Source organism: Ornithodoros turicata, chromosome 4 (assembly GCF_037126465.1).
Source record: "Ornithodoros turicata isolate Travis chromosome 4, ASM3712646v1, whole genome shotgun sequence".
Classification (NCBI taxonomy): domain Eukaryota; kingdom Metazoa; phylum Arthropoda; class Arachnida; order Ixodida; family Argasidae; genus Ornithodoros; species Ornithodoros turicata.
In genome coordinates this window covers 37550954-37572792 of record NC_088204.1, presented here as the reverse complement: position 1 = coordinate 37572792, position 21839 = coordinate 37550954, and the positions used below count along the sequence as shown (strand labels likewise).

The following is a 21839-nucleotide window of genomic DNA, read 5'->3' as shown; positions in this document are numbered from 1 at the left end:
ACCCTTGACGCGCCATGGGATTTATGGCAGGCATTTTTTTTTTATTTGGAATCCGAAGAATGCTATACGCCTCCAGTGAGATTGCCAAAAACCTCGTGAGGGAACTCTCGAGGTCCTGGTGATGGAGGGAATTGCTTTCCCGAATTTCGTTCTTTGTCATTACAGGACTCACACGACAGAGAACTTCCTCGTACGACGCAGTGTCCATTCGTATTCACTGCCATTTCCCATTGTTCCCATTTCGATCATCGAGTGCGAGTTCGTGCGAGAGGTCCCAACCGAGATGTTCGCAGCGCAGCAGCCAATAACCGCGGCAAAGTCTCCTCCACTCAACCTCGTCGTCACTGCTGTCAACAGCAACATAAATCGAGAGCGCGGCTAAAGCAGCGTATGCGTCCGCCATTTGCATACAGGTGTTCACGACATCCAACAGCTGCCTACTCCAGTTTGACGCGTGAGCGACACGACACGACACGGCACCTTCCGAGAGCAGTTCTCAACAGCATGGCACTCCACTTGTCGCAGGATGACATCTTGTCCAGAGTTGGGGTGTCTCGTCGGTGTGACTTGATATTCGACACGATAGGACACCCCACTTCCGACTCTTCCTGAGAAGAAAATCTTGTCGCGTCGGACCATGCAGTGTGACATGCCCAGCGTCGTTCAAGGTAGACCGAGATCTTTGAAAAGTCAGTGAGTAAATGTAACTGAATACAACTTTTGGAGGACGAAGTGAAGTCATTCCCGGGTCAGCGGTACATGCAATACGTGAACAAGGGGCCGCTACATGGCTGCGATCAGTGTGTCTGTGGACTAGCAATGCATAATCAAGTTCCTTGTGAAGCAGAGCGTCAAACCAGCAACGATTACAGGCACAGTATCGGACACAAAGGATGTCAAGGGGAATAGTGTACGCATCGTGCAGACAGTTTTGCGACTAACGAGATGCGATAATGAATGAACCACGTGGACACGTTCCTCCGACAGCTGTCACGCCAGCGAACATCGCAGGCGTTGAGCAAGCCATACTCGAGGACCGGCGAGTCCGTGATATTGCAGCACAATGTAATAATAGTGTCGTTGTTGCTTCGTCAAGTTTGTACAAGATGGGTTCGTCGACATCTCACTTGTGACTGGAAGGGAGAGCGGCAGTCTCTGAGGAGCTGCTGAACCGGTTTGAATTCAAGGTGGACGGATTTTTGCAATCAATCATCACGAGTGATGGAAAATGGATGAATCATTTCACCCCACACTCTCAGAAAGAAACCGGACACTAAGCGTCAAAATTTTGACCCATATTCTAAGGGTCAACACCTTACGCATACAAGGATGACGGCTAGTAAGCGTAAAAAATCGTCAAATTTCTTACCCGTATTTTAAGCGGTGTTTGATACCGGTTATTCTGTGGGCTGTTTGGCTACACTTATAATACCGCTTACTGCACCCAAATATACCACATAGTATGCGTCAGGGAAGGATAACGAACGTATTTTGGTTACCGTTTCTATTTTCGTTATTGCTATATTTTCGTTTCCGTTATCTGTTTATGATGCCGGCCCTTCAATTTCGCTTCCGTTACGTTTCCGTTACTGTTTCCGGTAATGGAACGGTTGTTACAGAGCTGCGAGAGGACAGCCCTTCCGGCTCTGTCAGCACCCGGTTTTGCCCAAGTGCCTTCGGTGTCACGCGTATACACACTACACAAGTAATTTTACGTCGTTGGGATGCGCACATTTTGCAATATCTAAAAAAAAAAATATGTAGGAACATGTCTTCAGTATTCAGTCACTCGGAGCCCAGCAACTCAAGATGGGCGGAACCTTCATTCAATGTCGCATTCATAAGCAGACGCTCTCACTAGTAAATGATACTGTCATGGCCACGGTGAAATTAAAAAAAAGAACAATAAGTAACTAAATAGTAGGCTGTCATACTCGTGCTATGGTGAAGTATAGTCATGTGTTGATGTCATGGAATTATGAGGACTGTGATGATGTAAGCGACGGATGCACCCTGGAGATCCCATATTGCGCTTTCCTTCTTTCGTGTAGTATTTAGAGCATTACAGGGGATGGAGTCATAAAAAAAAAAGAAAAAAGAAAAGTCACTCAAATGTCATCGCACAACAGGAATAGTCATTACCCGAATTCAATACCGGACGATAAATTCGTTTCCGTTTCTGTTTCCGGTAATGGAGGACCGTGGTATGCGTTTCCGTTTCCGTTATCGTTACCACCTCCAATTTCGGTAATATACCGTTTCTGTTTCCGTTACCATTACCGTTACCCTTCCCTGGTATGCGTTAAACCTGAGCACCTTAGACGTCACGTGACCACACGGTCCTTGTACAAGCAATGGCTGCAATTCTGAAAGGACCCGCAATGCGGTTTTCCGGCGGCTGTTCTGGAAACGGGTATGTGGTTCCCGATTGCCAAAAGCATCAGAAAGCAGTTTCCAGAGCATAGCCGGAAAATCGGATTGCCTGTCAATTTTGCATTGCAGGCAGTAGCGTAGCCAGACCTCCAACGTAGGCGGGGCTCGATACGAAAACTCGCCCCACTTCCCCCCACCCCCCGGGGGGGGGGGGTGAGCACACATACTTGTGCACGCTGCAAAGTGCGGATGAAAAAAGACGAAGAAACCAAAAACAAAGAAAGGAACGAAAATAGTTGATTTGGACGTTCACAACACGATTACATGTATGGCTGTCATGATCAATGAGGTGGTGTCACGAGATTGGAAGTATTTTGAAAAGCTCATACTTTGAGAACCATTCAAGAGTGCTGCTTAGATAGACGCCATGAACTGCAAGAACTTTCGCGATCGTCACTCTGATCCCCCCTCCCACCCCCATATATTATGTTCTTCTCGGATTTCTACGATTACCATGCGTGGGTCGGTCCTCATCATGGGTAGCTACGCTATCCATAGCAATAGCTGCAATCAGTGGCTACGCCACTGATTGAAGCTATTGCCTGCCCAAGGGACGCTGACATCATGTGGCGCCTAAGGATCCCAGATATGATGAGTACTGTGCGGCATTCTGGAGGAGCAATTCTCTGTGCAAAGACAGCCTACGATGCGAAATCGTTCCATGAGAAAAAAAGAACAGCTGCTACAGCAGGATCTCGATTATACGAATCTCACAGCGCATGACAAACGAATTCGTATCATCCGAGACTCGTCAGCAGTGCCACATGGGTGCACAAAGCATGTATACGGATGCTATCGCTTAAAAGATATCCGTGGTATAGGCATAGCTTGTTCCTCAACCAGAAGACTTGGCAGTTGACAGTCACGTACGCCACAATAGCTAGGCCTAGTGCACTGCGAAACCGTATGACACAGACAAAAGCATCCATCACGTGAATAACAGATATAAAAGGCACGTTCTTGCGCAAAGCAAACAATATACAAGAGTTCTTGTGACGATCAACTGAAAAATAACAAGCACGAGTGCATCACTTGAACCGGGTTCATCTTCTCACCATAGCCCTCGTACGCCGCTATCCCATTTAAACCGAACATCTGAATACATGTAAGTATTTACCACAGCGTTAGTAGCACGCATCTAAACCATAATACAACAAAAATTCACCAAATCATTCCACTTTATTGGAGGGAAGAGCCCAGAATAATAGCTACATGTGTTCATAGAATACTGCACCTATGGCCGGAAAATGATGAGGCATAAGGCGCACGTGACCGAACACACACACACACACAAAAGAGGGAGAGAACAGCATATACTAGCCATAAACGAACAGATTACAATACCTGCAATATTTTAGAGTAATATGAAATGACATTTGTGCATCTTCACAACACTTCAACACAACAAAATATACATTGTAGATTTACTATATGAGTTAGTAATTGGATTAAATTACGTTTATAATGTAAAAACGTTTAATGAGGGTTATATCACAGGATGAGGCATCGAGGTACACAGAGTATGAGCCATATACACTCAAAAACATCTATAGCAGACAGGACTACAGGGTGATTTCACGCCGGATCAATCAGGGAGGTCCGGCCGACCTCTTCAATTTTTTGCTTTCAAACATATATTAAAAGCCTAGGGGGCATGTTGGCGCTGAAAGTAGTTGAAAATAATTGGTGGTTATTTTTTAATGAATTATCATCCAGATGTGGGTATTTCGACCATTGCGCTTCCGACGCAGTTTGACGCCACGTATCTTCATAACTATTTGACATATTCAGCTGAGTTTTCTTTTTTTTTTTCACGAATTTTCTGGGATGGGTAGCATTGCATCCTAAGTTCAGAAGATCCTAAGGTTTGCCTTTGAGGAGACAAAAAATCGCAAATTTGCCTCATTTGTAAAATATGGTACGTTTTGGGAACCTCACAACTCGTCCCCCAGTTGTGATACCCGAAAGTAACGTACATCATTATGTTCGTCCCGAAATGCCCTTTCTTCGCATGGTGAGTACATCGTATTGTGAATTAGGGCAACGCCCACAACAGCCTTTTTGTGAGGGGTGTCTACGGAAAATGCGTAAATTCGACAGCGCGCATCCCATATATTACCACTCGTGACATCGTTCATTTTAGTCACAAACGTTCATCATGGCGACTCAAAACAGCACATCAAAAAAAGAAAAAGAAAGCTTCAGAGATGGTCGAAGTTACGTTCTTAACTCAACGTCGTTCGCAACGTAACTTCGACCACCTCTAAAGCATTTTTTTTATGTGTTGTTTTAAGTCGTCATGAAGAACGTTTTTACGTAAAATGTACGATGTCACGAGTGGGAATATATGGGACTCGCGCTGTCGGATTTACGCATTTTCTGGAGACACCCTTCACAAAAAAACTGTTGGTGGCGTTGCCCTGATTCGCAATACGATGTACCCGCTATGCGCAGAAAGGGCATTTCGAGACGTTTGTTTGTTTCACAATGTTTCAATTCAATTCAATTCAATTGTATTTCATCCTTAGGTTGTCGAGATGGGGGAAAAGCTGTACGACAGCTTGACAGGTTCCCATCCCCAAAGTTTCCACTTTGAACTAGCACAATAAAAGAAAATACCAAAGTTTAGGCTTCCAACTAGCACAATAGCAAGAAAACAATGTCCAGTAATCATACACACTACACATATAAAACACACTATCACAGTTTCAGAGGTGACTGCAACCCGAGAAAATGAGATGGCTCAACTTCAGTGCCATGTTCAAAGTATCTATTTAAGATGAAAGCTTGTACATACATATTAAGCGATAGTAGTAACACACATACAAGATTAAGCTTTTTAAAATATGCTTTCACAGAGTCACAATAACCATTATTGGCCACGGTACGAATTATGTTATTTTTAGGATATCGTGTTTTCGATGTTTATTTTCGGGCGGATTCGGAGTATGTTTTTCGATGTTTATTGATTTTCGTGAAATCTGAGTTTCGAGGTTTTTCCTTGCATGTACCAGACAGTTATCGGCGAATAGCAATTGCAATGTAATTTGAGTGCTGTGCGCGGCTAACGCAGCCTTAACAACAACAACCAATGCGAATTACCAGTTTTACCAGTACCAGTTTATGAAGTACCAGATCGATTTCTATAAGTGCTGCAACACCGGAAGGCGTTTGCTCACCTTGTTCGTTACGAGGATTATTCAGATTCACGTGGCGCCGCGATTGCACGTGCTCCGATATGCGCGCCGCACCTCTTCCACAGCGCACATTAACTGTCACGCGACAATACTCGCGTAAGACAACATGTTCCTTGCCTGAGAGTTCAAAATTTTGATTTTCGCAAACGTAGTCCGAGGGCCTTCTTCCTTTTTCTTCCCTTCTCGTGTGCCGCGGAAAGGCAGGACCGCCGTATGTGGAAAGTGGACGTGTATGTACTGTCGTAACATCTCTAGTGAACAACTAAAGGCCGGTGACCGAGATTCCACTTGACATCATGTCCCTAAAAGGTCCACAATCGCGGTGGGGCACCTACAATGGCAGAAGAATGAGATTCCGACTAGCCCACCCAATCCGGGACAAAAGGATTCACCCTGGAACACTCAACGTGGTCGCAGGTCATACAACCATAGCAAATAGAAAGAAAAGAAGAGCAATAAAGGCAAGCCTGCTTGGCATGTTGGAATCTTAAGCTGACCATGTGCAGCAATTTATCCGTCATGGTCCCTGGAATGTTTCTCTGTATTCGATGTTTTTCGATTAAAACCGAATGGAGCAGAATTTACCCGGCGTATGTTTTTCGATTAAAACCTAAAACGCGGAAGCCTACAAGTTATTTTGCATTGGTAAAAGCCTATTTAGATTACTTTTTAGTTGTCCACGTCGTTGTCCCAGACTTAGCCCAGGCAATAGCTTACGTGAGACATAATCAGTGAACGGTATAGTAGTAGCTTAATTCGAAAAGGGAACACGTGTCTATGCCTAGCGGTCATACCTAATACTTTGCACAGTTTATTCTGAACGTATTCAATGTGTTTTGTGTTCATCCCATAGCAACTGTTCGTTAAAGTAATTACGTCATTCAGATATCGGGTATCAGATTCGGGTATCACAACTGGAGGCCGAGTTGTGAGGTTCCCAAAACGTACGTACCATATTTTACAAATGAGGCAAATTTGCGATTTTTTGTCTCCTCAAAGGCAAAGCTTAGGATGTTCAGAACTTAGCATGCAATGCTATTCACCCCAGACAATATTTTGCTATCCACAATAGCAACAATATAGACAATGCTATCCACCCCAGAAAAAAATTCAGCTGAATATGTCAAATAGTCATGAATATGCGTGGCGTCAAACTGCGTAGGAAGCGCAATGGTCGAAATGCCCACATCTGAATGATAATTCATAAAAAAATAACCACCGATTATTCTCAACTACTTTCAGCGGCAATATGCCTCCTAGGGACGAGGCTTTAATGTATGTTTGAAAGAAAAAAATTGGAGTCGACCGGACCACCCTACCTGATCCGGCATGAAATCACCCTATAACAACTCAAGTAGAGTTCAGTGTATTCAGACGTTGCATTTATCGAGCAACGCATCCTTATTCTTGAAGTAGCCACAACTTCATCATCTTTACAGGTGGGTTGTACTGGTTGTACATGCGTGACGGAGTAGAGTCTTGTGTACTTCTTTCCACAATGTGTCGCATATTACGAATTTCAGGAGCACGACCTGATGCAGCTGAGGGTCCATGCGGGGTATTATGCAGTGCAGCATGACTACGAAGAGCGTGTCATGTTCCTGGGGATGCTGGACATAGAAGTTTATTGTGAAAAGCGCAAAATAATGTGCTTGCTAATATTGTCAAAAGGCTACCCATGTATGTTCAACAGTAGATTCCAAAGATATGATACCGTATTTCAATGAGAAAGCTAACCTCGAAAATATGCTAGCGCCATAATAAATGGTACAGATAAGGTGTTCTTCGCCAGACCTAAGTCAAATCCACAGAGACCTCCTACATGAAATGGTCACAGACGCAACATGGACTGCCAAACATACCATTCTGAAATCTTTCTTGTCCTTTAAATAATATTCAACTGAATTTTGTTAGACGCGTAAATCATTTTATCATATCATTCATGTGCTCTGTGGTATTGTCAAACGGGTGCACGTGTCTGTGCAGCAGTATATACCACGGAACTGATACTGCTTCAAGTGTTTAAAGGGTTTAAATGTCTGTGTCAGTTCAGCTCTCTAAGAAGTGGCGTTCCACACGTGTTTTGCACCACCACCAACACCTGCACCACGTTATCGAAAATCGTGACCGCTTGTTACAAGTCAAAAAATCCATTTGCTTCCTGTCAACACATGGTGCTCCGCTATAATCAGCAATAATCATCCGAACTCCTATTACAAGAACAAGACGGATTGAGGAATCGTTAACACAGATGCTTCAATGGCGAGAAACGCACATCCGAGAAAAACGAGAGCGAGAAGAGTCTCACGTATAACAAAATGATCTCGTAGATGACCATCACGCATAAGGCACCAGCACGGTGGACAATGGGCGTACGCATATGAAGTTGTAGCGCGGAGATAGCTTGGAGAATCATAACTGTTCAAGCAGCGTCCGCGCGCCTTGCCCACTACGTCGTGCGACGTTGTCTCGTTCAGTGCCATTTCTTCCTGTCATACGTTTGACACAAATGAAATATGAAATTAAAAAACAAAAACGACAGACACCCAACCCAAGATGTGACAACTTACATTGCTAGAACGTGCATGATGCGAGACCACGAGACGCCAGAAGCCAGAGTGACCGTTAACAGCCGTTAACCAAGCGAAAGAAAAGACGCTTTGTACACGGAACCATGCACGTGTTCTCAGAAGGCAGGGCCCGTATAACAATTGAAAAACATTACTCGTCAATATAGGCGTAAAGGGCTAATACTCCAAGGCAGGCCTCAGTGCATCCGTCAAGACGAAATTTTATGCGTCAGGATATAAGAGTAAATTATGTTCCCTGTGCCATTTACGCATAAAACTCCGCCCTTTACGCTTACAGGGGGCGCGTTTACGGGTACTAGGAATAAAACAGCTTGACGGATACGACGTCAGCCTTTTTGTCGCAATTTAGGCTTAGTAAGGGTAAGATTGGACGTAAGCGTAAATTTATCCGTTTCTTTCGCGAGAGTGCAGTGACAAAGTGACGCAGCATGGAATTGCGACGTAAGGCTTCTCCTGGGAAACTTCCGGGAGGGGTCACGATTAATGCTCAGCACTACCACACGTTGAAAAAGGGTGCCGTGTGAAACGTAATTCGCAAGAAAAGGTGTGGGATGTCCGGTTTGGCCGTTCCTCTTCATGGCAATGTCCGACCTCACACGTGGAGATGACAGCAATCCTGACCAGAATGCGTTGGGAGTTTTTGCTCGATGCCCCTTACAGCCCAGATTTAGCCTGAAGCAATTACCATTTGTTTGGCCCCTTAAAGAACACCTTGCTGGAAAGATTTTCCACACATATGAAGACCCCCAGAAAAGTATCCTGCAGCGGCTACGACAGCAGCCCACCTCCTTCTACACCAAAGGCATCAACGAGTTGACACAGCTATGGCATCGGTGTCTAGATGCACATGCTGAATACTTGAAAAACCTGACGTAGTCTTCCCGAATTTTTGCATTCATTTAAAGGATCAGTCTTAGAGCGAGAAAATATTAGTTTTAGATCGTGGTGGAATGTCCGATCACTAAATAGTGTTTTCGCGCAAGAAATATGAGCGTAGCAAAAGAATATCGCGCACAGCAGTCGAATGATTCTCACAGCTCTCTCCTACTTTCTATTTCATTGCAAGGAAAGATGATGCGCGACCTACGAGAACCGCCGAGACTAGCTTACTACGTTCCAGGAAGCCAATACGTGGATGCCCCATCGTATGGCCTGGAGGCTGTCGTATTACAGGAAACACTTGCTTAAAAATTCCGCATCCCGTACGCGCCTCGTGCGCTTTCCGACGGTGAGCACAAAGTGTGTTGGAGCGAAAAAAACGTGGGACCGACTGTACCCTGGGGTATCGAGCGATTCCGGATTTACCTCGCTGGATTTCCGCACTATAGTCTAGAGACAGCTGGGAACGCTAGCCAGCCCCCAGTGTTTTGGGCATTCCAGGACCGTAACCCACTGGAACACCTATTCCAGCCGTGCAGGTGCTGCATTTCCGCATATGTGTTGTGACTCGCCCAGTGTAAAAGACCGTTGTTTAGTTTTTAGTCCGTTGTTAAGTATTTGTTTAGTTTTTAGTTTTTTAGTTGTTTATTTATTGTTTATTTGTTTAGTACAGTCCTCGACTCCCCGCTGTGCCGTCTCAACATGTCTCAGTGGGCGGTCCCACGTACAGCTGCTACAGAGTTCGATAGTCACTGTTTAATTCGCTGCTCCTGGATGTCGTCTCTAACGAGGTTTGCCGTATTAACTGGCATTTCAGAGTTGTTGCTACCAATGTTCACTTGTCTCTTCAATGCAATAGAGACGAATATTTTCTCTTACTTTGACGTTTCATTCCCCTTAGCACCATCAGTATGCAGTTTATAAGGCATAGCGACAGGGAAAGCGATACGAACGATACTGCACGTGCCGCCAACATGGGTGTAGCTCCACGAGCCAATACGGAGATAAAAGGAGTTTGCAAAATGGCGACGTTCACAGCTACAATCTGGAGCGACCTGCGACAGACTCCCATCATCTTCGACAACAATGAAATACTGGAAAATCTGGATATTGCCATAAACAACGTCACGTACAAGGATATAGTAATGGTGAGTACTAGTCCATCAAAAAAGATCTAACACGCGCAATAACAGGAACCTGTTCGATATATATATATATGCAAGTTTTGCGGCACGTTTTTTTTCTGTTTTGTTTGAGTTTGAGTTTGATTATAAAAAAAGAAAAAAGGAAGATAATTGCTGTTTTGTGCTGACGGGAGATAACCTTTATTTCCTGGAAAATTGGCCTGATATATCGAGCATAGAAACTGAAAAATTGCTGCGTGCCGTGGGAGACGCGGATTTTTCGGATAGGATGCGGATGTGGAAAAGCTCATCCGCGCAGGGCTTTAGCTCACACGACAAAAGTATTACTTAGACCTGCCCATCACCGCTAATCCCCAATCTCCGTTGCCGGCACCGTGCGCACCGGAAACAATACCATAAACTTAACCACCCAGGATTGCAATACGCGTGTTATGCTACAGAAGCAAATATTGTGGTAACCTTGCAGAAGTCTGTGCCACAGCATATTGCTTGCTCATTAAGACCCAACCAGACCAGAGAAAAATTGAAAATACAGGGAATTAAAACAGGAGCCCAAGAAACAAATATAGCACCTCACTGGATACATGCAACCTGGGTCACTGTGGTCGTAATACCCTCTACTACAAAAAAATTAGTTTCTCCTGTATACGAAAAAAACACCCTCGAGATCTTTTAATATGTTGTAGAGGAAGGCTCGTTCTATATACCTGCGTTGGTTTCAGGCGTCTCTTCCGACCTCTTCATTGCGTGTTTTACGCTCGATTGTAGGGAATTTTGAAAAAATCCCACACTTCCTCTTTTTTTCCTGCAATGACTATGAAAGTTATGTGTCTGGCGATTTTTCCTGTTGAAGTATTCTTTGAGGCCTTGGCAGGAAAAAATACTCATTAAAATTTAATGGTTTGATTTTCCACAAAAAAAAAAAGCGAAGTAGGAGGAAAATTGCGAAACTTGCGGCCTTTGTATACCTGCACCGATTACAGCACGACAATCGGGATTTAGACGCTGTGCAGGACATAGCTTCCTCTATACGCAGAAGAACACCGCACAGTTCTAGGTGCTTTCTATGAGCCGCACCTGCCGTTCACGTCAAGCACGGTTTTCGCTAGCGCTGCGAACTTTGCTCGTGTCTAGCACCCGCCACATTGAGATTTGGGAAGAAATGTTTCGTGGTGTGTCGTTTTGCACTATTAGAGACTGCTAAAAAAAAAAAATCGTAAAAATTCGGGATCGTTTTGTGGGGGCCGAGCAGGTCAGCTGGATCATTTCGCGTGGAATCGCCCAGTACTGTAACTGACACGGTGGAAGCTTTCGAATGTTAAATTTGGAACAGTAGGCGTTTTTGATGGCCTCACTTTGCTGTTCTCTTGTGACTGGAAGAAATGCGCTTACAAAAGACCGCTCTAATGTAGGCATGCATTTGATTGCAGGATGTAGGCCTCGTTCAGTAATAGCTACTGGATTTAAGACCCGGACCCTCCTGTTCAGTCTACACGGAACACGAACAAAGAGTGCTTGATTGTTTCCTACAAGTCGGACCAATAAAGTTTTCACACCGACGAAGTTGATCACACCAATTCTCCTCGCTTTCTTTTTCTTTCTTTTTTTTTTTTTTTTTTTTTGCTGCACCAGACTCGGCACCTCCAGTGTGATGGTATCTGTCTATCTTGTTGACGCGATGTGCGGTTGGCACTCTAGGGGAACAGTTTGAGACGGTTGACTGATTTTGAGTCTAGAGTCTAGAGGTGTACTATTTTGCTGTAGGTAACGCAGAAAACGTGGAATGGAATAATTTCATGCAGAAGAATGTCTTAATTTTGAAGAGAAACAATAAAAGGTAATGACGCTTCACACCCAGTTTGACGGTAAGGTAAACGGTCACAACGGAGAGCGATCGAGGCGGCGGCTGTTTAGAAATTTCGTAGAACGTAATAAGCATGTCTCGTCTTGAATCGGTAGCTTGATTTGTTGACGGAACAGAAGACAGAAACGGGAAGTTGTTACCTGTGCCGTCACGGCAGCGAAGGCGCCGGATAAGAATGCTTTACAAATATTTGGCTGCGAGTTGAACTGAGGTGCATTGCACGGTGGCTGTGAGCGTAAGAATACGTTTTCTTGTGAAAGGTCTGCGTTTGGACAACGTGAGTCAGCTACAGTTGTGTGGCTACATGCTGCACGTGGGTAGGACGGTAGATAATTTCAACCACCTGGGATTGGTTTAACGAAATCTCCCACACACCGTGCTGCAAAAATGTTTAGCTCCCTCACATCGCTACCGTCCGAAGAAGCTTCCTAAGACTGTTTTTGTAAATTCGATTGCGCGGTTATAATGCAAAGCAACGTGAGAATATTTAGCATGGTCACTCCTGGTGGGCAGATGAGACAGGGTATCGAGCCACGTTAAATGTTATCCCATTGCTCCTGTAAGTGGTTGGTCCCCAAGACTCACCCAGGCAGAGCAACATAGGAAATAGACGTCTGTATGAGGAGTTTCCCCAAGCTTTTCGTTGCTTCGTGTTGACGTAAAGATGGGACGTGAAGAAAGAAAAGGGATACCAACCAAACAAACAAACAAACAAACAAACAAACAAGGCACCGCCATGCAGGAAATGAGTGGTAGTATATTCCGGCCTTCCTCAATATCACACTCTCACAGCTGAGAAACCCAACACAAAATTGCAGTTTCATATTGCGTTCAGTGCGAAAGGTGATGTTGCATACTGAGACCAGGGATCGGAACCGGTATTTTTTTTTTCGGTCCGGTTCGGGTTCTCGCATATTGGTTTGGTTCGGGTTTGGCTCCGCTGAACCGAAATTATCAGCTTGAACCGGTTCAGGTACATCGGTTCGGCTCAGGTTCAGCTCGAGGAGAAACGAAAAATAAAAGCGGTCAGCAGTCGGGACACTTACAGGGATTGGAACCGTTACTTTTTTCGGTCCTGGTTTAACCAGTTCATGGGCAGTAATTTTGCTACATGAAAGCGAGCTTATCCTCACCGCACATGGTTGTGAGAGAAAGGTGTGAGATAACCGTTTCAGGAAGCGTCTACTGCTGCCTCGCCACGACCATCTTGCTTCACAAGGCGAAGCGTTCTTAGGGAAACGCACGAAGTTTCGCATTAAAACATCTATGTGGGCTTGTTGGTGATAGACTTTCATAACGTAAAAGTGCTAAAAACAGGACGAACACAAGACACACACTCGATGCGCTCGATGTTGTGTGTGTCTTGTGTTCGTCCTGTTTTTAGCGCTTTTACGTTATGAAAAACGAAGTTTTGCATAGTTTCGGTTTCACGCTCTGCCTCTTCGTTGCACAAGAGGGGCATCCGAAGGGAGTAGCAGGGCTCTGATATTTTATTGTATTGCACTCCCGTGGTCGTCTGCTGAAAACGAAAAGCGAAGTGCTGGAAGCCTTTCGGCAGAACCCGGTCAGGGCCCTCATTTGTTCCGGCAAAAAACTGGCGATACAGTCACGAACTTTTACTGTCCTCTGGCATCGTACAAAAAATAACTAATCAAAAAAAAAAAGATCGGTCGATTGTACAATTAGGTATCTCTGCTCTGAACTGATTCCCGAACCGGTAACCGTATAAAATTTTTTCGTATCGGTTCCGGTTCGGCTCACGACAAGCAAAAAAATTGTTCGGGTTCGGTTCGGTTCGGGTTCGATGGAACATAACGGTTTTTTCCGGTTTTCGGTTCGGGTTCAGTTCCGGTTCCGATCCCTGACTGAGACTACAATGCCCGTATTGACCAGTCCCACTTAGCCACTGGTTTAGTGACGTCTGGTTTAAGTTGATCACGTGAGTACTTCGTCTACCAATCACGAACAACCACCCCGCTGGTCTAACCTGGCTACCGTGAGGCGCATGGCGGCCTCCATGGAGTTTGTGTGCACAACGCATAGGCCTACTCTACACTTCGCCAGAAAGGTTTCGGCGAAATACAGGTAAGTTTTGACTTGTAAAGCTACTAGAAGCGTTCGTAAGGCGAATGTCGTTGCACTCCAATCAATATTTGCCCTCAACGTCTCATTTCGTTCGCCGTTCACATGATGTAAACCCGGCGGGCTAGCGATGGTCTAACTCCCATGTATTTGCATAGGACTGATTTAAACTAGGGGTGGGGGTAGTTTATGGCTGGTCTACCGCGGAGCAGCTGTGAATGAGCCTTTCGAGAAACAACCCAAAAATAGTTCTTGCTGGATGCTGTTGTCTAGTTTTCAAGTCGAAATTGCGCAAATTAAGCAAAAAGAACGTTGTGAGGAACCCGTGAGCGAAGTAAGTGAAGTAATAAACCCGCCACCGAAAAAAAGTTAATGATCGGTATGAAGTGGAATTTTGAAACCCGATGTCCTAATTTAGGACCAACATCGTCAAAGTTAGTGATGTCAACATTGGCAGCTACACTCTTAACTCGGTACCCTTTATTGTAACTTTTAGCAATGTGTAACCTTTATATAGACGTAGATTTCCAAATATCGTAGAGGTTACACGTCCGATACCTCTATTTAGAGGTTAAACACAACTTGTAACGCGACACTGGAGGAGCAGTAGAGGTTACTTCAGTGTTCAACGGAAATCCAATCGTCGTAACTTATAAATGTACCCTTTATGGGAACGTTGTAACTTCTAAACGAATTCCGCGTTTGAATTTCCTTCGCTTGTTTTTCTTGTTTCTTTGCAAGGTAACCTGTATAAAAGGTACTGCTCAAAAGTCACTGCGTTCTCGTTCAAGCCGCACATTTAATCATTCATTACGAGAGTGCCCGATCAGTGTGCGTTACGTTATTGTGTCTCTGCGTCTGTACGAACTGCGGATCGTGTTCAGAATTGGGAAGTATGCACAAGGGTCAAGTGACGGAACTTGATCAGGGCATTTCTACGGTATGTTCACTACAGAGTTTACGTGGTTACGTTTTTGCTGGACAGTCTAGGAACACTAATCACAGCACAGTCTGTCTCTCTAACACGGTTCAACACAGTGTGTACGTGTGTGTCTTACGTCCATTATTTGCTTAGTCATTTGTCATCCTTGTGTTTTACTTCTTCGTGTGCTTCTGATTAACCATAGCCGCGTCGCTGATGTGTCATTCTGACATATCAGAAAGGAAAGAGTAACGAAGACGGTTAAGAGCATCAACTGTTTACTATATACATAAAAAACAAGACTTTCGTGCAGTAGGCTGCACTTCTTCAGGTTTGAGGACCTGTTACAAGAAAGGAATAGAAATGTTTTCGGCGTACTGGAGAGGAAGTTGCAACAACGTGGGACTGCAAAGAGTATACCTCCTTGAAACTGAATGTCGTTTATCACAGCTGAAGTGTTGGTATTGTGACGTCCTCGTGTTCTTGCGTCAGCTGTAGTTCCAGGTTTGCCAACTGAATAATACATATGCCCCAGTTGCAATTATTTCTTTCTTTCATTTGTTGTGCCTGGGAATCTGTACATGTAGTGATCGCTCACTTTTCGCCACTGGATGCCCTTAGATGAATTACGTATATTATAGCTATATGTTCCGAATGACAATATGCGTTCTGCACTGATGAGCAGAAGTGGGCAAATGCCCTCACGATCCTCACGTCAATTTTCGTCACAGATGTTTTTCCTCACCTCACCTCATTTTTTGGGGGACTTCGTTCCTCACCTCACCTCACCTCAACCTCCTTTTAAAATTATTTTCCTGACCTCACCTCACCTCAATTTGGTTCTGAAAAATTTTCCTCACCTCAACATTGTCCAGAACACTTTTTCCTCACCTCACCTCAACCTTCTTTCTGAAGTATTTTCCTCACCTCACCTCACCTCAACCTTCATTCTAAAGTATCTTCCTCACCTCACCTCACCTCAACCTTCTTTCTAAAATATATTCATCTTTGTTATAATTTTTGCGTCGTCGAGCTCACCTTAACCAGTTTCTGTAAAACGTTTTCACTTCACAATTGCTCTTTCAATTAGGAGTGGCGTTGCTCATAGCCACAGTTGCTTCGTGGTGCTAACACGGAATCAAAAAGATATTAGGAGTGGGTAGGTGTATACGTTGCAGTTGGCTTTTTACTGCTTCGTTGGTTGATTCCTGACAACAAGTTACAAGTACCCACAGCTAAGATTCATTGCCTTGCTTGGTTCGTCCTTCTTGTAACAAGTATCCACTACATGTACGATCAGTAAAAATTGGACGTAGGGTACGTGGGTAGAGAAGTTGCACAAACCGAGCAATTTTGAGTTGTTTTTCATACTGACAAGGCAGGAATGGCTTTTATCGAGTATCTCTCAATCGAGAATGATAATGGAGCTGCGGAAGTCGTTTTCGGGATGCTATGCAGCTATACTTCGAATTACTTGTACATTTTGCATTTTTGTCGGTTATGACTTTATATTATCGATCAGTATTATTTAAATAGCAGACGTATTCATTTGTAGCCGGAATTCGGGGACCTTTTCTTCATGACCCTTGTTATGAAGCAATCAGGTAGACGTGCTGTACGGATTACTAGTGACTTATGTGTTGACTTACTAATTAAATTACTTTATGTAGACACATACCTCTTGTGCCTTTTCACCTAACTTCATTGCCGTACTAAAAGCTCAATATTACAATTTGTGGCAATACGGAATATATGCCATTATTTGCACTTATTGCACTTAAACGCGTGTTGTTGCCTCCATTTCTTACATCAGTCTCTGATAAGGCCATTGGTTGTCATGTACTATCGTTCCAAATAATACGTGAAAGACATCTGCTTACAGACTGACTAGTTTGGCTTAGTTGAAATCTAAACACTCAAAGCACACGGAACTATACTGACTTGTTCATGTGTCTCACATCATGTACGTGACTCAACTGACTAGTTTGATTGTGTTGAAATCTGAGCTAAATACATATAAAGCACACATAAGCCATATTCACTTGTACGTGTATCTGATCTGACATGTCTATTATGTATTTGACTCAACTGAAGGTCTGGAACTAACGCACTTACAGCGAACACATTTTAGTGTAGAGAGTGCTCACAGTAACATTTCTGCTACATTGGTAATAGAAAAAACTGGCTCTCGGTGCCCTTTTAAGAGATCGCGCAATTGAAAATAGCCGCTCCACATTTCCTCAACCTCCCTCTAAAAAATTTTTCGTCCCCCCACCTCACCTCACCTCACTCTCAATTTCGGAAATTTTTCCTCACTCACCTCACCTCAGAGTCCTTGTCCAAAAATTTTCCTCACCTCACCTCAGCAGTAGAGCGGGAAAGATACTGGCGACAAGAGATACTGGTGACCATCGGTACCATCCGCTCCAGATAGAAAGGTATTTGGAGCAAGATACTTCGCGCCCAAGGAGGAGCGCGCGCCAAGACCGCCCCGCGCGTTTCGCGGCCGCGCGTTGCGTAGAGAGGGGTTTCCTTCTCGCATTTGAACATGCATCAACATGCAAAATACATCTTATTCCCTTTCCACATCTTTTATTACATCCCCGAGTGGGGAGTTACAATTGTCATTTACCAACGATCAACTCACCTATCAACTTTCTACACAAAATGGGAGCTGCATGGAAGCTTTTTACTCGATGTTTTGGAAAGGAATATGATGAGCGGGAGACGGCGGACGGAAAAAAATGGGGACTTAAACAAGAAATATATGAAGCAAAAGGAGAAGCTGTGAGGAAGTTCCTCGCACACGAGCGTCTTATAGAAATGAAGCGTCGTTCCGCAAAAAGTCAAGACGATCAAATCGATTGGTGAGATGTACAATAAATCCATTTCTCACATCATCACTTATTCATTGTCTCGTTTACTTTTGCATCGTGATGTCTGACGCAGGTCGGTTTGCTTTTATCCACCCTGCAAGGGTTATTATTTGCGGTCCTTCCATGTCGGGTAACACTTATCTCGTTCGTAACATTCTAAGAAATCTTACAGTATTCACTGTAGTCCCAGAGCGAATCTTTTACGTTAGCAAATATGATGCGAGCTAGCAAAATGAATTCGCATATGATGTTACATTCCAAAAAGAGCTACCAAAGACATGGGATGAGCGCGTGCCTACTTTGATTATAGTCGACGATCTCATGACTGAGATGAATGTGATGCAAGAAATGGTTCAACTCTATACGAGAGCATCACATCATAAGAACGCATCCATTATTTTTCTTTGTCAGTACTTATTTCACAACGATGTCAACTATAGAACATTATCTCACAATAGCACATATATAATATTATTTAATAATTTAAGGTCACGCACGCAACTTTAACTTTTAGGACGCCATACCTTCGGCAAAGCTCAATTACCATTCTTTATCAGTGCATTTGAGCAGGCAACAGAGAAACCATTTGGTTATCTAGTGATTGACCTACACCCTCTGACGCAGTCTCAATTTCGACTGTGAACAGGCATTACTGGAAACGTTCGCCAGTTTGTTTTCTTGCCAAAATGAAAAGTCTGCGTCATCACTTAACTTTTTTAAAAGTCCTTGCAACGGGTACTCCTAAAGAGCGCGGTGAGATTTTAAAGGAGGCGCCACCTCATACCATAGAAGCTCTTTCTGAAGTCTGTAAGAATATATTGAATGGTAATATTAAGCTACCGCCCAGATTGTTCAAAGAGCTGGAAAAGTATAAACACACCATTCGATACATTGCATATAAAACGCTGCACAAATCCCCAAAAAGACTAAGATCCTTCCTCTGTCGTCAAAAGGGTGGATTAGTGCCACTGATCCCCTTATTACTCACGGGATTAACCTGTGTGCTCGGTGGTGTCGCAGGTCGTGCTCTAGCAATGACGGTAGGTGTCTAAAAAATGGCTACAAAGGTTGAGGTATTGACTCCTATCGAATCACTTCTGGAATCTAACGAAAGCGATGATGTTAAAGTAAAACGAATGTTAACTGCTATGTACTACATTATAAAAAATCATCAGAAACCATCTAATGAAACAGAGCCAGCACCCACAGTACAGGAAGAAAAAAACGATGAGTCACTTCCAATGGGACGCTCATTTGATTACAATCGCTTCCTACTAATGTAAACATTAAAAAAGTAAGACGCGTAGTCTCAGTGCTACCTAGGAGCTTGACTTGGAATGATAAGGGAGAAATCATTCATAACAACCAAACAACCGCTGGTTCTAATATAAAAGAATTGGTGTTGCATCTGTCCGGACACAAGAAAGGGAAGCCTGCTTGGTACCGAAAAGTGGCAAAGTTCTTGCAGCCACACAAAATACGTCAGAAGAGGAAAGCAAGGAAACGTATACTCTGGGAAACGTATAAATCGCCCCAAAGAAGAAAGTTGCTTTCATCATCATCATCAGATGAATATATCACAGAAGAAGAATGAATTATAGGGATCCAAACGCTGGGTTGGGGGGGGGGGGGTTGCCCGATACTGCAGAGGTCGAAACATCTCTAAGAAACAGGCAATCGAAGAACTACAGCGAGATGACGTCTACACAGTTTACAAAGGAGGAAGACGTAGATTTAAGAGAAGAAAGTCCATCTCACTGCACATCGACGATCTTCATCAAGCAGACCTGATTTCATTCCTGCAGTACAAGAAACAAAATAAAGGATTTTCCTTCATACTCATTGTGATAGACTGCTTATCAATACGACTCATGGCTACACCCATTAAGACCAAGCATGGTGAAGATGTGAGGAAAGGATTTATCAAGTTGTACAGCCATAAAAAAAACTATCCACACCATTTGCAGGTAGATAAGGGAGAGAGTTCTACAACAAACACGTGAAAGCATGGTGTAAACGTCACTCAATACACATCTATAGCTCTAGATCTATATACAAATGTTCTTTAATCGAGCGGGCAATCAGAACTATTAAAGCTAGACTTTATCGTTATTTCGACAGTAAAGGTCATCACAAGTACATTGCTGTTCTCCCAAAGATCATCGCCGACTACAATTTGTCATATCACTCGACTATCAAGATGGCCCCGAACGACGTCGATAAAAATAATGAGATTGAACTACTCAATAGACTTCACAGTAAAAATTACAACAAATCAAAAAAGATTCCATTGAATATTGGTGATCAGGTGCGTGTACTCACCAATAGATCAATTTTTGACAAGGGGTACATTGGGCACTGGTCCTTAGTTGTCTACACGATCACGCGATACAAGAACTCGGATCCACCAGTGTTTTACATAGCTGGTCCAGACGGGGTCGAAGACGATGCAACTTACTATGCCAATGAATTGCAACGAGTAGTGAAATCGCAAGACGACCCATACCCAATTGAACGCATAGTAAGTCGAAAGAAAATAAACGGTGTCACACATTATAAAGTGAAATGGCTAGGTTATGATGACTCATTTAATTCCTGGGTTCCAGCCCAAGATGTCGCGAAGTTCTGATTTTTACATGTATCTCCTATCCAATGATTGCATGGATATGCACCTGAACAACAGTCTCAATGACTTTACAATTTCTCTGAGTGCACCACTACAAGTGAATGAAGAATATGAAGTCGGCCTGCATGAACTTTCCATCTCTAATGTATTCTACAACGTTCCACGGACTAACGATGCTACTATACATATTACTTCCAGAATCATTATTGAGCTGCGTTTAGCAGTTGTTGTGATATCGACTTTGGAACACGCGCTGCAAGATTTTTTAAAAGAATTCAACATGGCATTTGGTTATGGTGATGGAAGGTACACATTCCAACTACCTCAAATAATTCATTCTATTAAGTTTTTGGATGAAGAGCTACTACAAGCCATGGGTGTGTCCACTATACAGGGTTTGAAAGTTGCTGGTGCTAAAGTTCCACGTCAGAACATGTGCATGGGAGAGGAAGCTATCTCAAGGATGCTTTTAAAGGAAGAGGTGACTATCAATACACAATATGCTCCAATCATATTCACACCAGGTCGCTCTACCACTGTCACATTAAATCGCTTCTCTAACAGATGAAATGGATGCAAAGATACTATTCCAAAACAATACCTATACATTATTGGTCCCACACCTCTTTCTTATCCCTGAAATAACTCAAGAGACCCCTCAAATTAAACTCCAGTAAACTGTTAGAAAATACAACACAATACATTGGAGATCGATTTACATTCAGTTTTGGTGTTGTGCTAGAAAAAGTAATACTTGCAAGGGAAGAAGTCCAAATTCCACCAAATTATTACGAGCCACCACGTTCGCTCCTACAAGCTATCAGAGATGTGATAGGTAGCAATGCTATACTAACGTACAATGAAGATACACAGCTGTTTGCTTTCACTCCAGTTGATGGAGTAACTATAGATCTTTCTGAATATTTGAGTAATATGTTGGGTTTCGCACCAATTCAGTCTATTGCAAACAGCACCACCGGAACCACACCACTCAATCTTAAACCATTGTTTCATAATTTCATGATTTATTGTGACATTATCGAATCATCTCATATAGGTGCAAAAAAGTTTCCCATTTTGAAACTCGTCCCATATTTACATAAAGATGATCCCCAGATTCATTACAGCTTCCATAACGTGCAATATTTGAAGCTGTTACAGAACGAAATCACGTCAATTTCGATTAAGTTGTATGATGAGATAGGTCGTCCACTTCATTTTAGA

The 21839-nt window shown here is 43.4% G+C and overlaps 1 protein-coding gene across 2 annotated transcripts in view; it reads left to right on the top strand.

Annotated features, from left to right (window-relative positions):
* Window positions 1-11816, top strand: part of LOC135393015 (uncharacterized) — a 126055-nt gene extending 114239 nt beyond the window's left edge. For both annotated transcript variants that reach the window (XM_064623613.1, XM_064623612.1), the window contains 2 exons: window positions 10002-10248; window positions 11676-11816. In XM_064623613.1, coding sequence (XP_064479683.1) covers window positions 10002-10248; window positions 11676-11696 — 268 coding nt within the window. In that variant the 3' untranslated portion in view covers window positions 11697-11816. The remainder of the gene's footprint in view (window positions 1-10001; window positions 10249-11675) is intronic.
* The last annotated feature ends 10023 nt before the right edge of the window (window positions 11817-21839 follow it).